At 47.6% G+C, this 25,897-nt stretch overlaps 1 protein-coding gene and 1 pseudogene across 1 annotated transcript; one reads left to right on the forward strand and one right to left on the reverse strand.

The window, feature by feature from the left end:
* The window catches only part of LOC137309794 (E3 ubiquitin/ISG15 ligase TRIM25-like), a 173,333-nt pseudogene that overhangs the window by 61,747 nt on the left and 85,689 nt on the right, over positions 1 to 25,897 (forward strand).
* On the reverse strand, positions 1,127 to 24,844 carry LOC137309791 (E3 ubiquitin/ISG15 ligase TRIM25-like). The gene is made up of 6 exons (XM_067977822.1): positions 24,201 to 24,844; positions 23,281 to 23,376; positions 22,362 to 22,592; positions 13,781 to 13,803; positions 12,617 to 12,825; positions 1,127 to 4,330 (listed from the first exon to the last, which is right to left on the reverse strand). Exons 1-6 carry the CDS (start codon positions 24,759 to 24,761, stop codon positions 3,798 to 3,800), a joined length of 1,653 nt encoding a protein of 550 aa, XP_067833923.1. The 5' UTR covers positions 24,762 to 24,844; the 3' UTR covers positions 1,127 to 3,797.

The following is a 25,897-nucleotide window of genomic DNA, read 5'->3' on the forward strand; positions in this document are numbered from 1 at the left end:
TCTCTGCGCTCCTTCAATTCTGGCCTGTTGTGCATCCCCGATTTTCATCGCTCCACCATTGGCGGCCGTGCCTTCAGCTGCCTCGGCCCTAAGCTCTGGAATTCCCTCCCTGAACCTCTCCCCCTCTCTCTCCTCCTTTAAGACTCTCCTTAAAACCGACCTCTTTGACCAAGCTTTTGGTCACCTGACCTAATGTCTTTTTCTTTGCCTTGGTGTCAGTTTTGGTTCGATTGCTCCTGTGAAGCACATTGTGATGTTTTACTACGTTAAAGGTGCTTTATAAATACAAGTTTCTTTTGTTCTTGTAACACTGCAGCTAATGGGACAAGGCCCATCTCACGGGAATCTCATTGCAGCTGAAATTTCCTCCTCTGATTTATGTGTCAGTGACAAAGAATGAAAATATATTAAAACAACTCGTAAAAGGTGGAGGGAAGCAGGGCATTTATTGAGAGATGTATTGTGGTGAATTCTTTGATGAATCTTTGCTCACTTGGAATGTTTTCGATCGGTTAATTTGAACTTCACAATCTTCTCTTTTCAATTTGGACCTGGGTGTAGAGGGCACAATTTCAAAATTTGCAGATGATACAAAACTTGGCCGACGAGGAGTGTGGGAACCAGGCCTCACGTCCCCCTCCCCGCATCCCCCCCTCCCCCCTCCCCCTCCCCCTCTCTTCCTCCCTCCCCTACACCCAATCTCCTCCCCTTCTTCCCTCTTCTCCCCCACTCCCTCCTCACTTCTCCCCACTCTTGCTGGCAAAACTCACTGTTGTTACTTTTCCCTCTCTCTCTTTCCCATGGTTTGAACAAGTTGATATGACAGCATCTGATGTTTACAACAGCTTCTCACAGACTTTCAAGGCCTTGCATCTGTCTTACCTTTAACCTTCGAGACAATCTGCTGAATGAAACTTTTCCAATTTGGCCAACCTTCCCAGCATGCTGCCTTGAACAGTCAGTTTAACCGTTCCTTTGTTGAAATAATATTTTTAATCCTTTAGCAGGTAATTAATAACTGGTGTTGAAAGTCCAAAATCCTTCAGTCGCCCCTCAATTGAGTGTGAGATCGAACAACTCACTTTAACCCATTCATTGAATCTGAATTGCACTCACCACAGATAAGTTTAAACATTGTTACAAGAAGTTTAATCAGCGTCACATTTACAAAAAAGTTCTTTCAAATACGACAAATGAGAAAGAAAAGTGTTACAATCATAACAAGTTGTATAATAACAAAAAGCAGAGACATGATTTTCACCCAAGGATGCTGTCCCACATTATAGACGACCTCCCTCCATTCATGATCCCCAGGGGTAGAGGTCCCCTTTTCAATTTCAGCATTACGTTGTTTCGAATGCACTGTCAGTCTATCAATATTAGGGGTTTTAAACTACAGAAGTAATCTAAGAAAGTGGTTTCCCTCATTACTTCTCAGTCTTAATCTTCTACAATCTCCCCCCACCCTCCTTTGTGTGATCCTGGGGCCTTATCTAAGGTCCTCATCCTGTGAGCATCACAGACCGATCTCCAGCCATTTGCTCTTCTAATCTAAGTTTCATTTGGTTAATATTACACATCATGATACAGACAAAGAAAATCATAATACATTGTACAGAAAACTACAGAAACTAGGCTCCCCCCAAATACTACCATATCATCATGAAATCTTGGACTTCAAAGATCCTCCAGCTCTCCTTTTTACCATTATCCATCTTGTGGATAATTCTGGCTCAGTATTATTTCTCCCCGGCCCTCAGTTGTCCCAATTTCATCGTTAACTCAAAGGAACCCAACCCTGAATTTTGGAAATCCAAATTCTATGTCCGTCTTTACTTTAATTTCAATCCCTCTGATCGGGACCAGTGTGTTTAACACTGTCCTGATTGTTTCATTAACTAGTCGGTTTCTCTATGGAGCATGTGTCAGTGCCTTGATTACCAAGTGTAAATCAGTAGTGATCCAGTATCTGTCCTTACTCTCCTGAGCACATTAACCATTTCATGTAGTGGTGTTGTCAACGTGACTGAGCATGTCTGAGACCCGTCCTTCAGGGCATCTCCATCATGCGTTCCACAGACTGGTTGCCTCACGTGCAAAATATCACATTTACACACACAGCTGTTTCCCAAAATCACACCGAACGTGACATCAAATACAAGCCATTCCTGTGCTTTCAGGCTATCTGATCAACAGATCGGGGGGTGTCTGGAGGTCTTTGCTTATCTTCCCCTGCATGGTCCCGATGTCTCGGGTAGAGCCCAGGTTATAAAATATTCTTCTGACTGTTCAGGAAAAGCAAGGACACAACCATCTCCAAGAGAAAGCTATCAATTAACGATTGTTAACTCCCCTTTCCTGACTTTCACTGGATTGTGTATTGATTCCTGATTGATGCCCTTTGGGGGTTGTTCCCAGGTGATCTTTGTTTCTCACCGGTCACTCACACATCATTTTCCTGACCCTTTGGTTTTTGGTTATCACAAAATGTCCCATTATCACCCATGACCACCTGGGACGCTGATTGTAGACTCCAATTGGTGGGGCAATTTTCCTGTTTGTGTCTCACACACTCAGTCACCTCAGTAACATCCCATAATATTCCCATTTCATGTTGGTTGTGAGCCCTGGAGGAACCTTACTGTCCAATAAACTAAAAATCACCACCCCATAAAACACAGATTAAAAGTTCCCAGTCTGGTCCAATGAATCAATACATTTGCTTAGTTTCGGACAGATGTGTTACCCCCCCTGGGCAGTCCCAGAAGCTCTCAGCGATGCCCAGGAGACCCCGGGGGTGAAATTAGTCTCTGGTGTTAGTGCAACACGGGCGATAGTGAATGGACAGCCCATTTTACACCCGCACCATTTTCTTTCCCACTGAAGTCAGTGTAACTCGGGCTGTCGATTCACCATCACTGTTTGGAGCGACCGTCAAAGAACAATTTCAAACCCCAGACTCAGATTTTCACAGCAGCACTTTAAAGGGACCGTGCCCTGTCACTACCATTCACTACTGAGATTAATACAGTCGTGCCCTGTCACTACCATTCACTACTGAGATTCATACGATCGTGCCCTGTCACTACCATTCACAACTGTGATTCATACAGTCGTGCCCTGTCACTACCATTCACTACTGAGATTAATACAGTCATGCCCTGTCACTACCATTCACTCCTGAGATTAATACAGTCATGCCCTGTCACTACCATTCACTACTGAGATTAATACAGTCGTGCCTGCCACTATTCTGATTCACTCCTGTGATTAATACCACGACAATTCTGCAACTAAAGTGGTAAAATTCTACAACTGAAGGAGACAATTAATTGGAACGCTCCGAATTACAAGGAAACTCACCAAAAGCAGCTATTTTTAGCTTTAGTGACCGATCCTCACAAAGAAAATCCCAAAGACCCCGGATCCTGACAAAGAGGGGCAATGCTGGAAGTGACATAATTAGAGGGGCGGACCCGGAAATATCGTCAGCAGAGAGGTGCTCCCGGAAGTGACATCATCAGAGGGGGCGGAGCCAGGAGTGACATCATCAGAGGGACAGAGCGGGGAGTGACATCATCAGAGGGGCACTCCTGGAAGTGACATCATCAGAGACACGCTCCCGGAAGTGACATCATCAGAGGGGCAGACCTGGAAGTGACATCATCATATGGAGCAGACCTGGAACTGACATCATCAGAAGAGCAGTCCTGGAAGTGACATCATCAGAAGGGCAGACCTGGAAGTGACATCAGTCCCGAACAGGAAGTGACATCACCAAGTCTCCGCTATCAGGATTAATTTAACAGTTTTAGGGATGTTTCTTCCCAACAACAAAATGCCGGAAACACGGGTTCAGTGAATGTGGTTTGAAATGTGTGTAAATGTGTCAGTGAGTCAGTGACCCGGTGAAATGACACAGTCCCGGCCTCGTAATCCAACTGAACTCGGATCCGGCTCTTAGACGGGATCAGTGGGAGGGGAGTGAAGTGGGAATTGTGAGCGGCACTGAGAGAATCAACAAACAAACCAGAATAACGTAAACACCAGGATTTACCGCTGACCCCGAGACCAGACTCTCCCCCCTCTCTCTCTGCGCTCCCACACACAATCCCTATTACCCAGAGATTCCCATCAGTCTCCACATCCCAGGAATGGGATCCTGAGGAGAAACTCTGGGAGCAGAGGACTTGGGGCCAGTCTTTAAACCTCTCTGGGTGAGGTGGGTAGGGCTGTTTCTGTTCAGTCCGTGTTACTGATCTCAGATCATCCGACAGAACCAAGTTCCAGTTTGCTGTCTTTCGATCCAGGCTCATCGCTGACCTTTGCCCTAGAGAGGAGAGAAGAGATTGGTCAGACAGGGTTATTCCACTCCCATCAATGATTGACAGCTGCAGGGTGGGAGTGTCAGTATTTCCCAGACACTGTCAGCCCCATATTACCTCTTAGACTGTGTTCATCCCCTGTTAAATAAATGGCCTTTGATCAGAATCCCTGTTAAATAGCAGTGTGTGGGTCCCAGTGCTGTACACTCAGTGCAAACACTGCAGTGGAGACACACAGTAGCAGTCAGTTTAATCACACAAGCCCCTGGCACTGTGCACACGTTCTCCCAGACACAATGGAGGGGATTCACCGGCACACAACACATCCCACAGACTCACAGTTACAGCCCCACAATCTCAGCACTGGCTGTACTGGGAACACACAGCTCACAGGAGTGTGTCCTGGGCTCTCTCCCTCCTGTTACTGTCCCATCCTGAATACAGGAGTGTGCCCTGGGCTCTCTCCCTCCTGTTACTGTTCCATCCTGAATACAGGAGTGTGTCCTGGGCTCTCTCCCTCCTGTTACTGTTCCATCCTGAATACAGGAGTGTGCCCTGGGCTCTCTCCCTCCTGTTACTGTCCCATCCTGAATACAGGAGTGTGCCCTGGGCTCTCTCCCTCCTGTTACTGTTCCATCCTGAATACAGGAGTGTGCCCTGGGCTCACTCCCTCCTGTTACTGTTCCATCCTGAATACAGGAGTGTGCCCTGAGCTCTCTCCCTCCTGTTACTGTTCCATCCTGAATACAGGAGTGTGCCCTGGGCTCTCTCCCTCCTTTTACTGTCCCATCCTGAATACAGGAGTGTGCCCTGGGCTCTCTCCCTCCTGTTACTGTCCCATCCTGAATACAGGAGTGTGCCCTGGGCTCTCTCCCTCCTGTTACTGTTCCATCCTGAATACAGGAGTGTGCCCTGGGCTCTCTCCCTCCTGTTACTGTCCCATCCTGAATACAGGAGTGTGTCCTGGGCCCTCTCCCTCCTGTTACTGTTCCATCCTGAATACAGGAGTGTGCCCTGGGCTCTCTCCCTCCTGTTACTGTTCCATCCTGAATACAGGAGTGTGCCCTGAGCTCTCTCCCTCCTGTTACTGTCCCATCCTGAATACAGGAGTGTGCCCTGGGCTCTCTCCCTCCTGTTACTGTCCCATCCTGAATACAGTAGTGAGCCCTGGGCTCTCTCCCTCCTGTTACTGTCCCATCCTGAATACAGGAGTGTGCCCTGGACTCTCTCCCTCCTGTTACTGTTCCATCCTGAATACAGGAGTGTGCCCTGGGCACTCTCCCTCCTGTTACTGTTCCATCCTGAATACAGGAGTGTGCCCTGAGCTCTCTCCCTCCTGTTACTGTCCCATCCTGAATACAGGAGTGTGCCCTGGGCTCTCTCCCTCCTGTTACTGTTCCATCCTGAATACAGGAGTGTGCCCTGGGCACTCTCCCTCCTGTTACTGTTCCATCCTGAATACAGGAGTGTGCCCTGAGCTCTCTCCCTCCTGTTACTGTCCCATCCTGAATACAGGAGTGTGCCCTGGGCTCTCTCCCTCCTGTTACTGTCCCATCCTGAATACAGTAGTGAGCCCTGGGCTCTCTCCCTCCTGTTACTGTCCCATCCTGAATACAGGAGTGTGCCCTGGGCTCTCCCCCTCCTGTTACTGTTCCATCCTGCTCACAGCTCTGATTAAAGTCTCCATTAATTTCCACACAGTAGTGAGGATTCTGTTGTCAATTGAGATGAATCTGATGTCCCTTCTGTACATTAAACTGTTGCTCCCTGTTCACTCTGAATTCACCAACACTCCCTCTCGCCCTGGGTCTGAGACTTGGACCAATTCCGAGCTGCGAGGAGGGAACAGGTGCAGGAACTCGACCCTCGAATCCCTCGCACTGAACCCTGACTGAAGAAACGTCACCAAGAAAGAAAGGGTTAACTAGGAACAGAAAGGGTTAAATAGAAACATAAAGGGTTAAATAGAAATTATTAACATTGTGATCCCCTGTGATATAAACACACCTTGGAATATTCCCGCTCTCCCCCCGATCCCTGTCGACTGCTCGATGACAATCCCTGGGACTGGGGCTACCCCTGTTGAGCTGATTCTGCCCCCTCCCCGGAGCACAGATACTGACAGCCCTGTGAGGGACAGTGTCCCTTTAAGAGACACTCTGATTGACAGTGTGTAACCCCTCCCCTACCTGACCCATGGCGGGTGAAGCTTTGGCCCATTGCAGTGAGGAATGTTTAAAGCAGGTGTCACTGGCGACTGAGGATTAATCTCAGGCTCCTGATCCACACACACAGGGACCTGAGATTAAAGTTCGGGGATATTCCCAGCTGTCTGAACACAACTAACCCGACCTGCTAACTGGCCATAACTTTCCAAACATCCGTAGATATGGGGGGCGGTGCCAGAGGACTGGAGAATCACAAATGTTACACCCTTGTTCAAAAGAGGGTGTAAGGATAAACCCAGCAACTATAGGCCAGTCAGTTTAACCTCAGTGGTGGGGCAACTTTTAGAACCGATAATCCGGGACAGAATTAACAGTCACTTGGTCAAGTGTGGATTGAATAGGGAAACCCAGCACGGATTTTTCAAAGGCAAATCGTGTTTAACTGACCTGATAGAGCTTTTTGATGAGGTAACAGAGAGGGTAGATGAGGGTAATGCAGTTGATGTGATGTACATGGACTTCCAAAAGGCATTTGATAAAGTGCCGCACGGTAGGTTTATCATCAAGATTGCGGCCCATGGAATAAAGGGGGCAGTGGAAACATGGATACAGAATTGGCTAAGTGACAGGAAACAGAGAGTAGAGGTGAACGGCTGTTTTTCAGACTGGAGGGTGGTGTGCAGTGGTGTTCCCCAGGGGTTGGTGCTGGGACCACTACTTTTCTTGATAAATCTTCTTCTTTGGCAGTCCCTCAGGGTCGAGGATGACTTGCTTCCACTCCGGGAGGGTGGGTTCTGCGGTGGCTGAATCGTCCAATCCTGGAGCCGCAGACTCTGCCACAGGTGGGGCAGGTAGTGTTTGATAAGGTGGGTGGGTGAGACGCTCTGGATTCTGTGCGCTCTTTTTGCTGCTTACGCTTGGCCTCCGCGTGCTCCACTCGGTGACGCTCGAGGTAATTGGCGCCTTCGTGGATGCTTCTTCTCCAGTTTGGGCGATTTAGGGCAAGCGATTCCCTCGTGTCGGTGGGGATGTTGCATTTTTTTAGGGAGGCTTTGAGAGTGTCCGTCTCGCGTTTCCTCTGCCCTCCTAGAGATCGCCTGCCATTGCGGAGCTCGGAGTAGAGCACTTGTTTTGGGAATCTTGTGTCGGGCATGCGGACAATGTGGCCCGCCCATCGCAGCTGGTTGAGCGTGACCAGTGCCTCGATACTGGGGATATTAGCCTGGGAGAGAACGCTCACGTTGGTGCGTCTATCCCGCCAGTGGATTTGCAGGATTTTGCGGAAGCAACGTTGGTGATATCTCTCCAGTGATTTGAGGTGTCTGCTGTACATTGTCCATGTTTCTGATGTGTACAGGAGGGCGGAGACCACGGCTGCTCTGTAGACCATGAGCTTGGTGCTGGATTTGAGGTCTCGGTCTTCGAACACTCTGTTCCTCAGGCGTCCGAAAGCTACACTGGCGCTTTGGAGTCGATGTTGAATTTCATCGTCGATGTCTGCTCGCACCGAGAGGAGGCTCCCGAGGTATGGGAAATGATCCACACTGTCCAGAGGCTCACCGTGGATCTTGATGGTCGGGGGGCAGTGTTGTGTGGCGGGAGCGGGCTGGGAGAGGACCTTTGTTTTCCGGATGTTTAGCCTGAGGCCCATTCTCTCATACACCTCGGTGAATGTGTCGACGATGGTTTGTAGCTCGGCCTCTGAGTGTGCGCACACGCTGGCATCATCTGCGTACTGCAGCTCGATGACAGAAGTTGGGGTGGTCTTGGTTCTGGCCTGGAGGTGTCGAAGGTTGAATAGTTTCCCACTTGTCCTGTAGGTTAGCTCCACTCCGGCGGGGAGCTTCATGGTGATGGGGTGGAGTGTTGCAGCGAGGAAGATGGAGAAGAGCGTTGGTGCGATGACACAGCCCTGCTTGACCCCAGTTTGCACTCGTATTGGGTCTGTGGTGGATCCGTTGGTGAGGATCACGGCTCGCATGTCATCGTGGAGCAGGTGGAGAATGGTGACGAATTTCTGGGGGCAGCTGAATTTGAGGAGGATGCTCCACAATTCCTCACGGTTGACAGAGTCGAAGGCCTTTGCGAGATCGAAGAAGGCCATGTACAGAAGTTGATGCTGCTCCCTGCACTTTTCCTGGATTTGTCGCGTGCTAAAGATCATGTCCATTGTGCCTCTTGACAGGCGGAAGCCGCATTGAGACTCAGGGAGGAGCTCTTCGGCCACTGGAAGGAGGCGGTTGAGGAGGATTCTCGCGATGACCTTTCCCGTGGTGGACCTTAGGGAAATCCCTCTGTAATTTCCGCAGTCGGACCTATCTCCTTTCTTGAAGATGGTCACAATTACGGCGTCTCTGAGATCTCCCAGCATGCTGTCTTCCTTCCAGACAAGGGTGATAAGGTCGTGGATTCGTGTCAAGAGTGCCTCTCCGCCGTGTTTTCGTACTTCAGCGGGGATTCCATCTGCACCGGGGCCTTGTTGTTTTTCAGTTGTCGAATGGCTTTTTTGACCTCACGGCGGGCTGGGGTTGTGCTGAGATGGTGGTGGGTAGCGTGTTGCGGGATGGTGTCGAGGACTGGGTCTTGGTTGAGGAGGTCCTCGAAGTGCTCTCTCCAGCGGGCGTTGACTGCCTCTCTGTCTTTGATGAGCGCCTCTCCATGTTTGGCTCTCAGTGGGGTAGGTCCCTGGGTACTCGGACCGTGGATGGCTTTAATTGCGCTGAAGAAGCCGCGCACGTCGTGGTTGTCGGCGAGTTGCTGAGTCTCCTGCGCTCTTTCCACCCACCATCTGTTCTTTAGGTCACGGGTTCTTTGTTGCACCTCGGCCTTCAGTTGCCTGGAGGCTTGTTTCCTCTAGCTCGAGTTTTGGTGGAGCTGCCAATTCAGGAACGCCTTGCATTTACGGTCTAAGAGATCCTGGATCTCCTGATAGTTCTCGTCGAACCAGTCTTGGTGTTTCCTGGTCGAGAGACCGAGCGTCTCCTCGCAGGTGCTGACTATGGTGGCTTTTAGGGCGGACCAGACGCTGTGGGCACTCTGCGACTCTGGATCATTGGTCGTCGCCAGATTGGTTGTCAGGCGACGGCTGAGTTGGTCTTTCTTCTCAGGGTCTTTGAGTCCAGCGACATTAAGTCTCCTGCGGCAGAGTTTTTTCTGCCGCTGCCGGTTTGGGGCCAGGTTGATGGAGATGGTAGAGTGGATTAGTCGGTCGTCAGTCCAGCAGTCGTCGGCTCCAGGCATGGCGCGGGTGATGCGGACATCTTTGCGGTCCCTCGCTCGGACGATGATGTGGTCTATTAGGTGCCAGTGCTTGGAGATACTTTCCTTGATATATATTCATGACTTGGGTGTAGAGGGGACAATTTCAAAATTTGCAGATGACACAAAACTTGGAAGGGTAGTAAACAGTGAGGAGGATAGTGATAGACTTCAAGAGGTATAGACAGGCAGGTGGCCTGGGCGGACACGTGGCATGAAATTTAACGCAGAAAAATGCAAAGTGATACATTTTAGTAGGAAGAATGAGGAGAGGCAATATCAACTAATGGGCACAACTCTAAAAGGGGTACAGGAACAGGGATGAGGGACTTTAGTTACGTGGATAGGCCAGAGAAGCTGGGGTTGTTCTCCTTGGAACAGAGATGGTTGCGAGGAGATTTGATAGAAATATTCAAAATCATGAAGGGTCTAGACAGAGTAAATAGAGAGAAACTGTTCCCATTGGCGGAAGGGTCAAGAATGAGAGGACATAGATTTAAGGTGATTGGCAAAAGAACCAAAGGTGATATGAGGAAAAACCTTTTTACACAGCGAGTGGTTAGGATCTGGAATGCACGGCCCGAGGAGGTGGTGGAGGCAGATTCAATCATGGTCTTCAAAAGGGAACTGAATAACTACTTGAAAGGAAAAAATCTGCAGTGATACAGGGAAAGGGCGGGGGAACGGGACTAGCAGGATTGCTTTTGCATAGAGCCGGCGTGAACTCGATGGGCCGAATGGCCTCCTTCCGTGCTGTAACCTTTCGATGATTCTACACTGGCAGTCCCCTATAGAATCATAGAATCTTACAGCACAGAAGGAGGCCATTCAGCCCATCGTGCCTGTGCTGGCTCTTTGAAAGAGCTATCCACTTCGTCCCACTTCCCCGCTCTTTCCACATAGCCCTGCAAATTTTTCCTTTTCAAGTATTTATCTGATTCCCTTTTGAAAGTTATTGTTGAATCTGCTTCCACCGCCCTTTCAGGCAGCGTATTCCAGATCAGAACAACTCGCTGTGAAAGAAATTCTCCAAATCTCCCCTCTGGTTCTTTTGCTGTTTACCTTAAATCTGTGTCCTCTGGTTACAGACCCTCCTGCCATTGGAAACAGTTTCTCCCTCTCCACTCTGTGAAAATCACTCAAAATTTTGAACTCCTCTATTAAATCTGCCCTTAACCTTCTCTGCACTCAGGATAAATGAGCAGATAATGGAGAGCAAGTTGGCAACAAAACAGAAAACAGAGAGTAGGGATTAAGGGTAGTTACTCAGACTGGCAAAAGGTGGGAAGTGGTGTTCCCCAGGGATCGGTGCTGGGACCACTTGTTCACAATTTACATTCATGATTTGTATTCGGGAATTGGAAGCACAATTTCAAAATTTGCAGACGACACCAAATTGGGGGGTGTGGTTAATACAAAGAATTAACCACATATTTATGACCCCTAGTTTTGGTCTCCCCACAAGTGTAAACATCTTCCTTACGTCTACCCTATCAAACCCCTTCATAATCTGAAAGACCTCTATCAGGTCACCCCTCAGCCTTCTCTTTTCGAGAGAAAAGAGCCCCAGCCTGTTCAACCTTTCTTGATAGGTATAATCTCGCAGTTCTGTCATCATCGTTGTGAATCTTTTTTGCACATTATCCAGTGCCTCTGGATCCTTCTTATAATATGGAGACCAGAACTGTGCACCGTACTCCAAGTGTGGTCTATCCAAGGTATATGGAGACCAGAACAGTGCACAGTATAGAATCATAGAAAAGTTATGGCACAGAAGGAGGCCATTCGGCCCATCGTGTCCACGCCGACCGAAAATGAGCCACCCAGCCTAATCCCACTTTCCAGCACTTGGCCCGTAGACTTGTAGTTACGACACTTCAGGTGCACATCCTGGTACTTTTTAAATGAGTTGAGGGTTTCTGCCTCTACCACCCTCTCAGGCAGTGAGTTCCATACCCCCATCGCCATTGGGTGAAATTGTTTTCCTCAGCTCCTGTCTAATCCTTCTACCAATCAGTTTAATCTGTGTCCCCTGGTTATTGACCTCTCTGCTCAGGGAAACAGGTCCTTCCTATCCACTCTATCAAGCCTTCTCATAATTTTGTACACCTCAGCCTCTTCTGTTCCAAAGAGAACAACCCCAGCCTGTCCAATCTTTCCCTTGAGCGAAAATTCTCCAGTCCTGGCAACATCCTTGTAAATCTCCTCTGTACTCTCTCCAGTGCAATTACATCTTTTCTGTGATGTGGTGACCAGAACTGTGCACAGTGCTCCAAGTGTGGTCTAACCAAGGTATATGGAGACCAGAACTGTGCACAGTGCTCCAAGTGAGGTCTAACCAAGGTATATGGAGACCAGAACTGTACACAGTACTCCAAGTGTGGTCTAACCAAGGTATATGGAGACCAGAACTGTGCACAGTGCTCCAAGTGTGGTCTAACCAAGGTATATGGAGACCGGAACTGTACACAGTGCTCCAAGTGTGGTCTAACCAAGGTATATGGAGACCAGAACTGTGCACAGTGCTCCAAGTGTGGTCTAACCAAGGTATATGGAGACCAGAACTGTGCACAGTGCTCCAAGTGTGGTCTAACCAAGGTATATGGAGACCAGAACTGTGCACAGTGCTCCAAGTGTGGTCTAACCAAGGTTTGATACAAGTTTAACATAACTTCCCCACTTCTCCATTCAGATGTCCTCAGTACACACCGCCTTCCTCCTCTTTCAGTCCAATCAGTATATTGATCGTAATCGCCTTGGAAATCTTATTTTAATGATTCAATAACAGTTTCTTCATGTCTCAGACAAGCCCAGCCAACGGCAATCATCTCTAACCTGAGGGCTTTAATCTAAGTGCCTCCTCACCTCTTGAAATTCTTAACCTTGACATCTCTCCTAAAGTGTGGTGCCCAGAATTGGAGAAAAGCTGCACGTTTTTCCTTATCATTCCCAATATGTCTGAGTGGTACTTTTCCGATCCATTCAGCCTCTTCTGGATAAGTTGAGATATTTTGGACAGGTTCAGGGTGAGCGCTGGAACATCTGGGTCTGTGACTCTCTGAGTCTCAGTCACTCTGTAATGAAAGAGGAGAGAATGTTTTTATCAGTGGGGACATTTCAGATCAGAAACCCAAAGGGGAACGAGTGATCAGTGCAACAACCTGCACCCCTTCTAATGCTCGTACTGACACCCCGCAGCAACCCATCCTGAGAATGGCAGAATCCCGGGATTTGCAGTCTCCCTGCATTCACACTGATCTCCACACGAGCAGTGGGATCCTGGTTTGCTGTCACTTCAGCTCAGTTTGTGATTTTCAAAGCCGTCTGTGTTCAGTCCAGTTTCTCTGCACTGGAGCCCTTATCTTTCCATTATTAATAATTATTATTATCCCGAGGGTCTCCAGTCTGTGCTTCCCCCTCTCTGCAGGAACACACTCACTACGATCATGTGAAGTGAGGAGAGGAGAAGGAACAGCCTCCCAGGGACCTGGGATCGGTGGGATTCCCTCACAGAGTGTCCAGTCACACTGACATTACTGGGACATTTCAGCACACACTCATTTCTCTGTTAGTGGATAGAATGAGCCAATCACAAGACATTTTACTGTCACTCTGACACTGGGACCTGCCCCTCTCCTCATTTCTCCATGGGCTGGTTGATAGAACAAGCCAATCACACAGCACTTACTGACCCAATGGAATAAAGCTGTCACTGACACACATGGAGCCTTTAGGAAGCCTCGGTTCGATACAGGTCACTGCAGGTTTCTCTCACTCTCAATTCCTGTCTAACAGGTTCCTGAGAAGCTCGACACACCGATGGAACAGCCCATCTCACTCCCATTTCCCACAGGCTGCCTGAGCCAAGAACCCCTCAAACCATAGTTAAACATCACTCAATATTCGCCCCATTTGAAAGCCCCTGATCTGGGGAGGTTTCCAAGCGGTGATTCTACTTTCACTCTTCTCCCAGATACAGGTGAAGGTTCCCTATCAGCAGCAGGTACTGTATGACTGAGAGGAACTTACCTGGAAAGGAGCTGCTTCGAGTTCTGTGAATAAAAAGAGGAGATCAAATCAGTCAATAGAATCATAGAATCTTACAGCACAGGAGGAGGCCATTCGGCCCATTGTGCCTGTGCCGGCTCTTTGAAAGAGCTGTCCAATTAGTCCCACTCCCCCTGCTCTTTCCCCATAGGCCTGCAAATTTTTCCCCTTCAAGTATTTATCCAATTCCCTTTTGAAAGTTATTATTGAATCTGCTTCCACCGCCCTTTCAGGCAGCGCATTCCAGATCATAACAACTCATTCTGTAAAAACAATTCTCCTCATGCTGCCTCTGGTGCTTCTACCAATTACCTTAAATCTGTGTCCTCTGGTTACCGACCCTCCTGCCAGTGGTAACAGTTTCTCCTTATTTACTGTATCGAAACCCTTCATGATTTGAACACCTCGATTAAATCTCCCCTTAACCTTCTCTGCTCTAAGGAGAACAATCCCAGTTTCTCCAGTCTCTCCACATAACTGAAGTCCCTCATCCCTGGTCCCATTCCAGTAAATCTCCTCTGCACCCTCTCTAAGGCCTTCACATCCTTCCTAAAGTGCGGTGCCCAGAATTGGACACAATACTCCAGCTGGGACCTAACCATGTGATTTATAAAGGTTTAGAATAACTTCCTTGCTTTTGTACTCCAAGCCTGTTTATAAAGCCCAGGATCCCGTATTCTTTTTTAACAGCTTGATCAAATTGTCCTGATCACCTTCAAAGATTTCTGTAGATGATCCCCCAGATCTCTCTGTTCCTGCACCCCCTTTAAAATTGGACCATTTCGTTTATATTGCCTCTCCTCATTTTTCCTTCCAAAATGCATCACTTCACACTTCTCTGTGTTAAATTGCATCTGCCATGTGTCCGCCCATTTCACCAGTCTGTCCATGTCCTCCTGAAGTCTGTTACTATCCTCCTCACTGTTTACTACATTTCCAAGCTTTGTGTCAGCCACAAACATTGAAATTATGTTCCATATACCCAAGTCCAGATCATTAATATATATCAAAAAGAGCAGTGGTCCTAATACTGACCCCTGGGGAACACCACTGTAAACTTCCCTCCAATCTGAAAAACAACCGTTCACCACTACTCTCTGCTTTCTGTCCCTGAGCCAATTTTGTATCCACGCTGCCACTGTCCCTTTAATCCCATGGGCATTAATTTTGCTAATAAGTCTTTTATGTGGGCTGCAGAAAAATGCAAAGTGATGCATTTTGGTAGGAAGAACGAGGAGAGGCAATATAAACTGGAGGGCACAACTCTAAAGGGTTACAGGAAGAGAGATCTGGGGGTTTATGTGCACAAATCATTGAAGGTGGCAGGGCAGGTTGAGAAAGTGGTTTGAAAAAAGCATACGGGATCCTGGGCTTTACAAATAGAGGCACAGAGCACAAAAGTATGGAAGTCATGATGACCCTTTATGAAACACTGGTTCGACCACAACTGGAGTATTGTGTCCAGTTCTGGGCACCACACTTTAGGAAAGATGTGAAGGCCTTAGAGAGGGTGCAGAAGAGATTTACTAGAATGATTCCAGGGATGAGGGGCTTTAGTTACGTGGATAGACTGGAGAAGCTGGGGTTGTTCCCCTTGGAACAGAGATGGTTGCGAGGGGATTTGATAGAGGTATTCAAAATCATAAAGGGTCTAGACAGAGTAAATAGAGAGAAACTGTTCCCATTGGCGGAAGGGTCAAGAACCAGAGGACATAGATTTAAGGTGATTGGCAAAAGAACCAAAGGTGACATGAGGAAAAACCTTTTTACGCAGCAAGTGGTTAGGATCTGGAATGCACTGCCCGAGGGGATGGTGGAGGCAGATTCAATCATGGCCTTCAAAAGGGAACTGGATAAGTACTTGAAAGGAAAAAATTTGCAGGGCTACAGGGAAAGGGTGGGGGAGTGGGACGAGCTGGATTGCTCTTGCATCGAGCTGGCACGGACTCGATGGGCTGAATGGCCTCCTTCCGTGCTGAAACCTTTCTACGAATCGATGATTCTATGATTTATCATATGTCTTCTGAAAGTCCATATACACAACATCAACTGCACAACCCTCATCAGATCTCTCATTATTTTTAAATCATAGAATCATAGTATGATACAGGACAGAAGGAGGCCATTCAGCCCGTCATGTCAGTGCCGGCTCTTTGGTAGAGCTATCAAATTAGCCTGACTCCCCCGCTCTTTCCCCATAGCCCTGTAAATTTTACCCCTCCAAGTATTTATCCAATTCCCTTTTGAAAGTTATTATTGAATCTGCTTCCACCGCCCTTTCAGGCAGCACATTCCAGATCATAACAACTCGCTGTGTAAAAAGAATTCTCCTCTTCTCACCTGATTCTTTTCCGATCATCTTAAATACAGAACTTTATAAGACCATAAGAGATAGGAGCAGGAGTCGGCCATTCGGCCCCTTGAACCTGCTCCGCCATTTAATGAGATCATGGCTGATCTGATTTTTACCTCAACTCCACTTTCCCGCCCTTTCCCCATATCCTTTGACTCCCTTGCTGATCAAAATTTGTCCAACTCAGCCTTGAATGTATTCAATGACTCAGCCTCCACAGCTTTTTGGGGTAAAGAATTCCAAAGATTCACGACCCTCTGGGAGAAGAAATTCCTCCTCATTTCCGTCTTAAACGGGCGACCCCTTATTCTGAGACCAAGCCCCCTAGTTTTAGATTCCCCCATGAGGGGTAACATCCTCTCAGCATCTACCCTATCGAGTCCCCTCAGAATCTTGTATGTTTCAATAAGATCTCCTCTCATTCTTCTAAACTCCAATGAGTATAAACCCAACCTGATCAATCTTTCCTCATAAGACAAACCTTCCATACCTGGAATCAAACTAGTGAACCTTCTCTGAACTGCCTCCAATGCAAATATGTCTTTCCTTAAATAAGGGCACCAGAACTGTACGCAGTACTCCAGGTGTGGTCTCACCAGCACCCTGTACAGTTGTAGCATGACTCCCCTGCTTTGATATTCCATCCCCCGAGAAATAAAGGCCAACCTTCTGCCACTGGAAACAGTTTCTCCTCATTTACTCTGTCAAAACCCTTCATGATTTTGAACACCTCTATTAAATCTCCTGTTAACCTTCTCTGCTCGAAGGAGAACAATCTCAGCTTCTCCAATCTCTCCACATAACTGAAGTCCCTCATCCCTGGTCCCATTCTAGTAAATCTCCTCTGCACCCTCTCAAAGGCCTGGACATCCTTCCTAAAGTGCGGTGCCCAGAATTCGACACAATACTCCAGCTGGGGCCTAACCGGTGATTTATAAAGGTTTAGAATAACTTCTTTGCTTTTGTAATCTATGCCACTATTTATAAAGCCAAGGATCCTGGGTACTTTTTTAACAGCCTCCTCACCTTGTCCTGCCACCTTCAAAGATTTGTGTACGTACACCCCCCGGTCTCTCTGTTCCTGCACCCTCTTTAAAATTGTACCATTTAGTTTATTTTGCCTCTCCTCATTCTTCCCACCAAAATACATCACTTCACACTTCTTTGCATTAAATTGCATCTGCCATGTTTCTGCCCATTTCACCAGTCTGTCTCTGTCCTCCTGAAGTCTGTTACTATCCTTCACATCGTTTACTACATTTCCGAGTTTTGTGCCATCTGCAAACTTTGAAATTATACCCTCTGCACCCAAGTCCAGGTCATTAATATATATCAAAAAGAGCAATGGTCCTAATACTGAGCCCTGGGGAACACCACTGTAAACTTCCCTCCAGTCTGAAAAACAACCGTTCACCACTACTCTCTGCTTTCTGTCTCTGAGCATATTTCGTGTCCATGCTGCCACTGTCCCTTTAATCCCATGGGCTTCAATTTTGCTGACAAGTTTTCATCGAAGAAGTCAATCAAGTTAGTCAGACACGACTTGCCTTTAATAAACCTGTGTTGTCTGTTGTTTATTATCCCATTTTCTTCCAAGTGACAATTAATTTTGTCTCGGATTATTGTCTCTAGAAATTTCCCCACCATCGACGTTAGGCTGACTGGCCTGTAGTTGCCGGGTTTATCCCTCTCCCCTTTTTTGAACAGAGGTGTAACATTTGCAATCCTCCAGTCCTCTGGCAACATTCCCATATCCAAGGAGGATTGGAATATTGTGGCCAGAGCCTCCACTATTTCCACCCTTACTTCCCTCAGCAACCTAGGATGCATCCCACCCGGACCAGGTGACTTTTCCACTTTGAGTGCTGTCAACCCTTTTAGTACTTCCTCTTTATCTATTTTAATCCTCTCCAGTTTCTCTACCCCCTCGTCCTTTACTGTAAGATTGGCAGCATCCTCTTCTTTAGTGAAGACCAATGCAAAGTATTCATTTAGTACCTCAGTCATTCCCTCTGCCTCCACAAGAAGATTTCCTTTTTAAGAACATAAGAAGTAGGAACAGGAGTCGGCCAGTCGGCCATTCGGCCCCTCGAACCTGCTCCGCCATTCAATCAGATCATGGCTGATCTTCGACCTCAACTCCACTTTCCCGCCCGATCCCCATATCCCTTGATTCCCCAAGAGTCCAAAAATCTATCCATCTCATCCTTGAATATGTTCAATGACTGAGCATCCACAGCCCTCAGGGGTAGAGAATTCCAAAGATTCACAACACTCTAAGTGAAGAAATTTTACCTCATCTTGGTCCTAAATGGGCTAATTTCTCCTTATCTTGAGACTATGCCCTCCAGTTCTAGACTCTCAGCATCTACCCTGTCGAGCCTCTCAGAATCTTATATGTTTGAATGAGATCATCTCTCATTCTTCTAAAATCCACTGACTATAAACTCATTCTACTCAATCGCTCCTCATAAGACAACCCTCTGACCCCAGGAATCAATCTGGTGAACCTTTGTTGAACAACTGTAACCTTCCTTTGGTACGGAGACCAAAACTGTACATAATTAGTCTCTCACCTTTTAAAAAATATTCTGCTTTCCTATTCTTCCTGCCAAAGTGGATAATTTCACATTTCCCCACATTATACTCCACCTGCCACCGTCTCGCCCATTCACTTAACCTGTCTATATCCATTTGCAGCCTCTTTGCATCCTCCTCACAGCTTACTTTCCCACCGATCTTTGTATTGTCAGCAAACTTGGATACATTACACTCGGTCCACTAATCTAATCATTGATATAGACTGTAAACAGCTGAGGCCCAAGCACTGATCCTTGCGGCACCCCACTAGTTATAACCTGTCAGCCCGAAAATGACCCGTTTATTCCTACTCTCTGTTTTCTGTCCGTCAAGCAATCCTCAATCCATGCTAATATATTACCCCCAATCACATGAGCCCTAATCTTCTGTGGCACCTTATCAAATGCCTTTTGAAAATCCCAATATACTACATCTACCAGTTCCCCCATATCTACCCTGCTAGTTACACCCATTAAAAGCTCTAATAGATTTGTCAAACACAAGTTCCCTTTCAAAAACCGTGCTGACTCTGCCTAATCATATTACGATTTTCTAAGTGCCCTGTTACTACGTCCTTAATAATAGATTCTAGGATTTTCTCTCCCACTGATGTCAGGCTAACTGGCCTATAGGTCCCTGTTTTCTCTCTCTTCTATCTTGAATACGGGGTTACATTTGCTACCTTCCAATCAACAGGTACCATTCTAGAATCTAGGGAATTCTGGAAGATCAAAACCAATGCATCCACTACCTCAGCAGTCACCTCTTTCAAAACCCTACGATGAGGGGGTGACTAGGCGTGTGGATGAGGGTAACGCAGTGGATGTGGTATACATGGATTTCAGTAAGGCCTTCGATAAAGTCCCGCACAGGAGACTGGTCAAGAAGGTACGAGCCCATGGAGTCCAGGGTGCCTTGGCACTTTGGATACAAAACTGGCTTAGTGGCAGAAGGCAGAGGGTGATGGTCGAAGGTTGTTTTTGTGACTGGAAGCCTGTGGCCAGTGGGGTACCACAGGGATCTGTGCTGGGGCCCTTGCTGTTTGTGGTCTACATTAACGACTTGGATATGAATGTAAAAGGTATGATCAGTAAGTTCGCTGATGATACAAAAATTGGTAGGGTGGTAAATAGCGAGGAGGATAGCCTCAGTCTGCAGGACGATATAGATGGGTTGGTCAGATGGGCGGAACAGTGGCAAATGGAATTTAACCCGGAAAAGTGCGAGGTGATGCACTTTGGAGGGACTAACAAGGCAAGGGAATACACAATGAATGGGAGGACCCTAGGCAAGACAGAGGGTCAGAGGGATCTTGGTGTGCAAGTTCACAGATCCCTGAAGGCGGCGGAACAGGTAGATAAGGTGGTAAAGAAGGCATATGGGATACTTGCCTTTATTAGCCGAGGCATAGAATATAAGAGCAAGGAGGTTATGATGGAGCTGTATAAAACACTGGTTAGGCCACAGCTGGAGCACTGTGTGCAGTTCTGGTCGCCACACTACAGGAAGGATGTGATCGCTTTGGAGAGGGTGCAGAGGAGATTCACCAGGATGTTACCAGGGCTGGAGCGCTTCAGCTATGAAGAGAGACTGGGAAGATTGGGTTTGTTTTCCTTGGAGCAGAGGAGGCTGAGGGGGGACATGATTGAGGTGTACAAAATTATGAGGGGCATAGAAAGGATGGATACTAAGGAGCTTTTTCCCTTCGTTGAGGGTATTATAACAAGGGGGCATAGATTCAAGGTAAAAGGCGGGAGGTTTAGAGGGGATTTGAGAAAGAACTTTTTCACCCAGAGGGTGGTTGGAGTCTGGAACTCACTGTCTGAAAGGGTTGTGGAGGCAGGAACCCTCACAACATTCAAGAAGCATTTGGATGAGCACTTGAAATGCCATAGCATACAAGGCTATGGACCAAATGCTGGGATATGGGATTAGATTAGACTGGGCTTGATGGCCGGCGCGGACACGATGGGCCGAGGGGCCTCTATCCGTGCTGTATAACTCTATGACTCTAACTCTATGACTCTATGATGTAGGCCATCAGGTCCAGGGGATTCGTCAGCTTTTAGTCCCATTAATTTCTCCAGTGCTTTTTCTTTACCAATCATAATTACTTTAAGTTCCTCACTCTCATTAGACCCTTGGTTCCCCACTATTTCTGGTATGTTTTTGTCTCTTCAACCGTGAGGACAGATACAAAATATTAGTTTAACGTCTCTGCCATTTCCTTAATCCCCATTATAATTTCTCCTGTCTCTGCCTCGAAGTGACCTATGTTTACTTTAACTGATCTCTTCCTTGTTACACACCTGTAGAAGCTCTTACAATCTGTTTTTATATTTCTTGCTAGTTTACTCTCATATTCAATTTTCTCCCTCTGCATCAATTTCTTGGTCATCCCTTGTTGATTTCTAAAACCCTCCAAATCCTCAGGCTTACTGCTCTTTTTGGTAACATTGTAAGTCTCTTCTAATCTAATACCATCCTTAACTTCTCCAGATAGCCACGGTTGGATCACTTTTCCTGTGGAGTTTTATGGTCCTTCATCGGCCCCACCTTTCCTTTAGCCACCCTTTTACACTTTGTAAGTCTCTAAAAGACTTTATGTCACCCGCTAATCTTTTCTCATACATTATCTTTGCCCCTTTCATTTCCTTTTTCAGTTCTCCTCTGCACTCTCTGTATTCTGTTTGATTCTCTACTGTGATTACTGTCTATTATGAACCTGACATTTATCATAAGCCTCCTTTTTATGTTTCATTTTAATCTCTATTTCTTCAATCATCCAGGGAGCTCTAGCTCTGGATGCCCTTCCTTTCCCCCTCACAGGAATGTCTCTAGTCTGTAGCCGAACTATCTCCTCTTTGAAGGCCTCCCATTGCTCATTTACTGCTTTACCTGCCAATCTTTGTTTCCAACCCACCTGGGCCAGATCCCTTTTCAACTCACAGAAATTAGCCCTCCTCCAGTTGTGTATTTTTACATTTGATTGTTTCTTGTCCTTCTCCATTACTTTTCTAAACCTAATGATATTGTGATCACTGTTTCCCAAATGCTCCCCCACTGAAACATGCTCCACTTGCCCCACTTCATTCCCCAGAACTAGATCCAGCACTGCTTCCTTCCTCGTTGGGCTGGAAACATATTGAAGAAAGTTCTCCTGAACACATTTGGGGAATTCCTCCCCCTCTTTGCCCTTTACTCTGTTTTTTCCCAGTCTATATTCGGATAATTGAACTGCCCCATTATCACTATTCGATTGTTTATGCAACAAACAAATCAAAACCCAATGAAACCAAACCGTGAATTTGGGATTGAGAGTAAAGAGTTCAGTGTATAACAGTAGGTGGGGCCAGTCACAGGAATGGGGAATAATCCAACATTTCACTGCACTCCATCCTGGGGCAGCACCAACACTCCTGGGGCAGGGCTGAGGGGGCAGCACCAACACTCCTGGGGCAGGGCTGAGGGGGCAGCACCAACACTCCTGGGGCAGGGCTGAGGGGGCAGCACCAACACTCCTGGGGCAGGGCTGAGGGGGCAACACCAACACTCCTGGGGCAGGGCTGAGGGGGCAGCACCAACACTCCCCATTCCCCAGACATGACCCTGTTTATATTGAAGATGTACCTGAATAAAGGAGAGAGGGTCCCTCTGTTCCAGACTCTGGTATTCTCCATCTATTAATGTCATCTGTTCCATCCTCTTGTTTAATGCTTCAGAACAGCTTCTAATCTGTGAGAGAGCTCGGAGCCCCTCCTCATCGATCAGTTTCAGTGCGTATTCTTCATCTTCTTCCAGCTGTCTCCTCCAGTCAGAGTAGCTCTTCGATTGCTTTCCTTTCAGCTCATTGATTCGTGTCTGAAAGCCAAACCAACTCTCATTACAAACGGCCCTTCCACACAGCTCTTACCCTGAGCACACGGCACTTTCCAGGGACGGGACAGTTTGTTTCGATCACTACTCGATCACCCATTAAAGATAGACAATCAGTGGGGGGTGTCTACTGGGAGAGAAAACAGAGTTTAACGAGTGTTGCCTTGAGCCTTGAGTTTAAAAGAAAGAGCACTGTATTTGGACTGTGTATGGCACTGCCACCTGGTCCATCCACACCTGGAGTGATGGGTCCAGTTTTGGTGCCCACACCTGGTGAAGGAGATCGAGACTCTGGAGAGGACGGTGGCCAGAATGACACGTAGTCTGATGGATTTAATTCTGAGGATCGTCTCCAAGAGGGAGGGTCATTTAGAGAAAGGCCGAGTGGGACATGATTGAGGTTTTCAAAATGATCGAGGGATTATTGACTCACTGGTTGGGTGAGGTATTGAGATGGATCGGGATGGTAGGACCAGAGGGTCTGTGTATAAAATCCATAGGCACAGAGTTAGGTTAGACACCAGAGTCCTCGATCTCTGGAACAGACTCCATGAACATGTGGGGGGTTTGGAGTCACTCCCACCCTTTAAAAGGGAGCTGGGGAGGAATTTCCCAGAGTTTGTCCTGAATTGGCTGCAGATTCCAGAGTAAATCCAGTCCCATTTTTCCCTACCTTTATTTCAGCTTCTGATCTCTCCAAGTCTCGCTGTTTGCTGGAACAATTCTGCTGGATTCCCCGAAGCCTCTCGATTTCTCTCTCCAATTCTTCCTGTAAAGGCAATTGGAAAGTTTTCAAAAGGGATTCAAACTGGGATTTAAAGGGGAAATGATTCCGTTCCAGGAGTGACCCCACTGGGTGTGGATAGAAAGTGGTTTGGGGGATTCTCAGTGTCTGGGCCCTGAGCAGAAATATTCCCTTCTGTGGCTCTCAGTAAAGAGGCGCTCCCTGCCCTGTATAAACTGAGTGACCACACACACCGGCTTCTTTTCACACTGACACACCGTGTGCTGCATTTTCACACGGACTCAGCTCCTCCATTTCCAGGAATCAGCCGAGGGGAAAGGGAGACAGACTCAGTCACACCAGCATTTCTCAAACACCAATTCCCTCTTGTTGTGAGAAAGTTTCTCCCCCCAGCCCCTGAGTCACCCCCCGTGGGTGTCCCTCACTCCCCCCACCGGTGATGGTCCTCTCCCTGATGGTCAGATGGCAGAATACCCCAGCGTTACACAGGGCTCCAACATGCTCTGCTCTACAGCCCTATGCCATGGAGTGCCAGTTCTCACAGGTGCCCACACTGTGAATTACTGAGCTCCACAATGCCCTCACCAGGAGGGGCTGAGTGTGGGTGAGGGGCAGTCACCCTGGGTCACTCTCACACCCCTCCCAGTGCCCACCCTGTTCTCTCAGACAGACCAAGAGAAGGGGGAGGGAGCAAATCTGACTGATATGAAACAAATAGCCGTAAACCCAGGGCAGCAAGAAAACACTGGGCTAAATCAGCACTGTCTGTAATCAGTTCGAATTAATGTTCGTTATTAACAGGAAAACCCTCCATCACTGTATTTAATATCAGGAATTGTGTCACTCACCTTAATTGCAGCTCGTGCCTGATCGAGGCTCAGCAGTGTGTGGGATTTATGTTTCCCTATTATTATACAGGAAACACACACACACTCTGCATCATCTTTACAGTAGTATTCAAAGACCTTCTTATGGTCAAGGCACTGTCTCTCTGTAAGGTCAGCCGTAGGCTCGATTAGGGTGTGATCTTTGTAGGCCTCTTTCCGTAAATGTGGTTTTAAATGACGGGAGCAAAAGGAAGCTTCACATTTCAGACACGTCTTCACAGCTGGGGTTGGAGTCTCATCACAGTACTCACACATGACACGGCCTGAATCAGCAGGAGGCTGTGAGCGATTGTATTTCTCCACGATATTACACAGCGTGAAGTTTCTCTCCAGACTGGGCCTGGGGTTGAATTTCCGGCGACACTGAGGGCACTCAAACCCTTCTGGGCCTGCTGTCTGGGCCCAAACTCCCTCAATACATTTCAAACAGAAACTGTGCACACAGGGTAATATCACCGGGTCCTGGTACACCTGGAGACACACAGCACAGGTTAATTCATCCTCGAAAGCTCCGGGCTCCATTCCTGCAGCACCTGAAAGAGTTTTCACACAACACAGAGAGAGAGAGAGAGAGAGAGGAACCAGAGCAGGAAGTGAAATTCTCATAAACACTCGGTGCAAGGAGTGACAAAGTTAGTTTCAGTTTCGTGACTCACTTTGGTTGAAGATTAACCCTTTCAGGCCTGCAGTAGCAGCTCAGAAAAACAAGATTGCAATTTTACAATCTGGAGTCAGAATACAGCAAGCTGGACTCAGTAAACACAAACCGAAAACTAATCAGCTCAGACCAGACCCTAAACGGTTTAACAAATGATTTAAAACTGATATAAAGAGGAACAATAACCTTCACAAATCCCCCAGAGAGGAAAGGGAAGGAGCTCTCTGGGAGGAATAGAAAAATATAAAGAAAAAGTTAAAATGTTCATCGGTGGGAAAGTAAGCTGTGAGGAGGACACAGAAAATCTGCAAAGGGATATAGACAGGTTAAGTGAGTGGGCGAGAAGGTGGCAGATGGAATATAATGTGGGGAAATGTGAGGTTATTCACTTTTGTCGGAAGAATAGAAAAACAGAACATTGCTTAAATGGTGAGAAACTATTAAATGTTGGGGTTCTATTTTAGCACCCGCCAGCGGGGGGGCCCCGAAAATCTGGAAATCCGGTAGCGGGACCGGAGCCCGCCGCGAATCCGCACACTTCCGGGATCCCCACTGACGCGCTGGCGTGCGCACGCAGCCCCCGCTGGTGGGAATCCCGCAGGCAATTAAAGCCAGCGGGATGCCACTTGAACCTATTTATTCTGCTCGTTCAGGTCGTTTACAGACCTGATTGAGCTGTTTTATAAGGAGGGGTGGGATTTTACGGTGAACAGAGACTGTTTCCCACACTGGGGAAAACACTCCCAGTCCAAACGGAGGTGTTGCAGCCAGCAGCCTGTGGCAGCTGCAAAGGTGCATTGGACAGGTGGGGGAGACCCCTCACCACCACAGGCAGCCACTCCGTCACATTGGACAGAGGTTGGCCCCCACCACCCTCCCCCTAACAAGAAAACTCACCGACCTGGAACCGCAACCCCGGTGTGGGGACACATCTACCTACCTTGCGGGCCCCCTCAGACCTACGCCTCCCAGATGGGGGCCGCCGTAGTCGCAGTCATGA

Source organism: Heptranchias perlo, unplaced genomic scaffold (genome assembly GCF_035084215.1).
Source record: "Heptranchias perlo isolate sHepPer1 unplaced genomic scaffold, sHepPer1.hap1 HAP1_SCAFFOLD_180, whole genome shotgun sequence".
Taxonomy (NCBI): Eukaryota; Metazoa; Chordata; class Chondrichthyes; order Hexanchiformes; family Hexanchidae; genus Heptranchias; species Heptranchias perlo.

What these genes read in the sequence shown, in the direction of transcription:
- LOC137309791 (XM_067977822.1), bottom strand. Translation starts at nt 24,761, where the DNA reads ATGGAGCCCGGAGCTTTCGAGGATGAATTAACCTGTGCTGTGTGTCTC. An exon ending in ACCCTCTCTCCTTTATTCAG is followed by an intron (nt 13,804 to 22,361) that starts GTACATCTTCAA and finishes TTTTATTCACAG; the next exon opens with AACTCGAAGCAGCTCCTTTC. An exon ending in TCGAAGCAGCTCCTTTCCAG is followed by an intron (nt 12,826 to 13,780) that starts GTAAGTTCCTCT and finishes CTTTCATTACAG; the next exon opens with AGTGACTGAGACTCAGAGAG.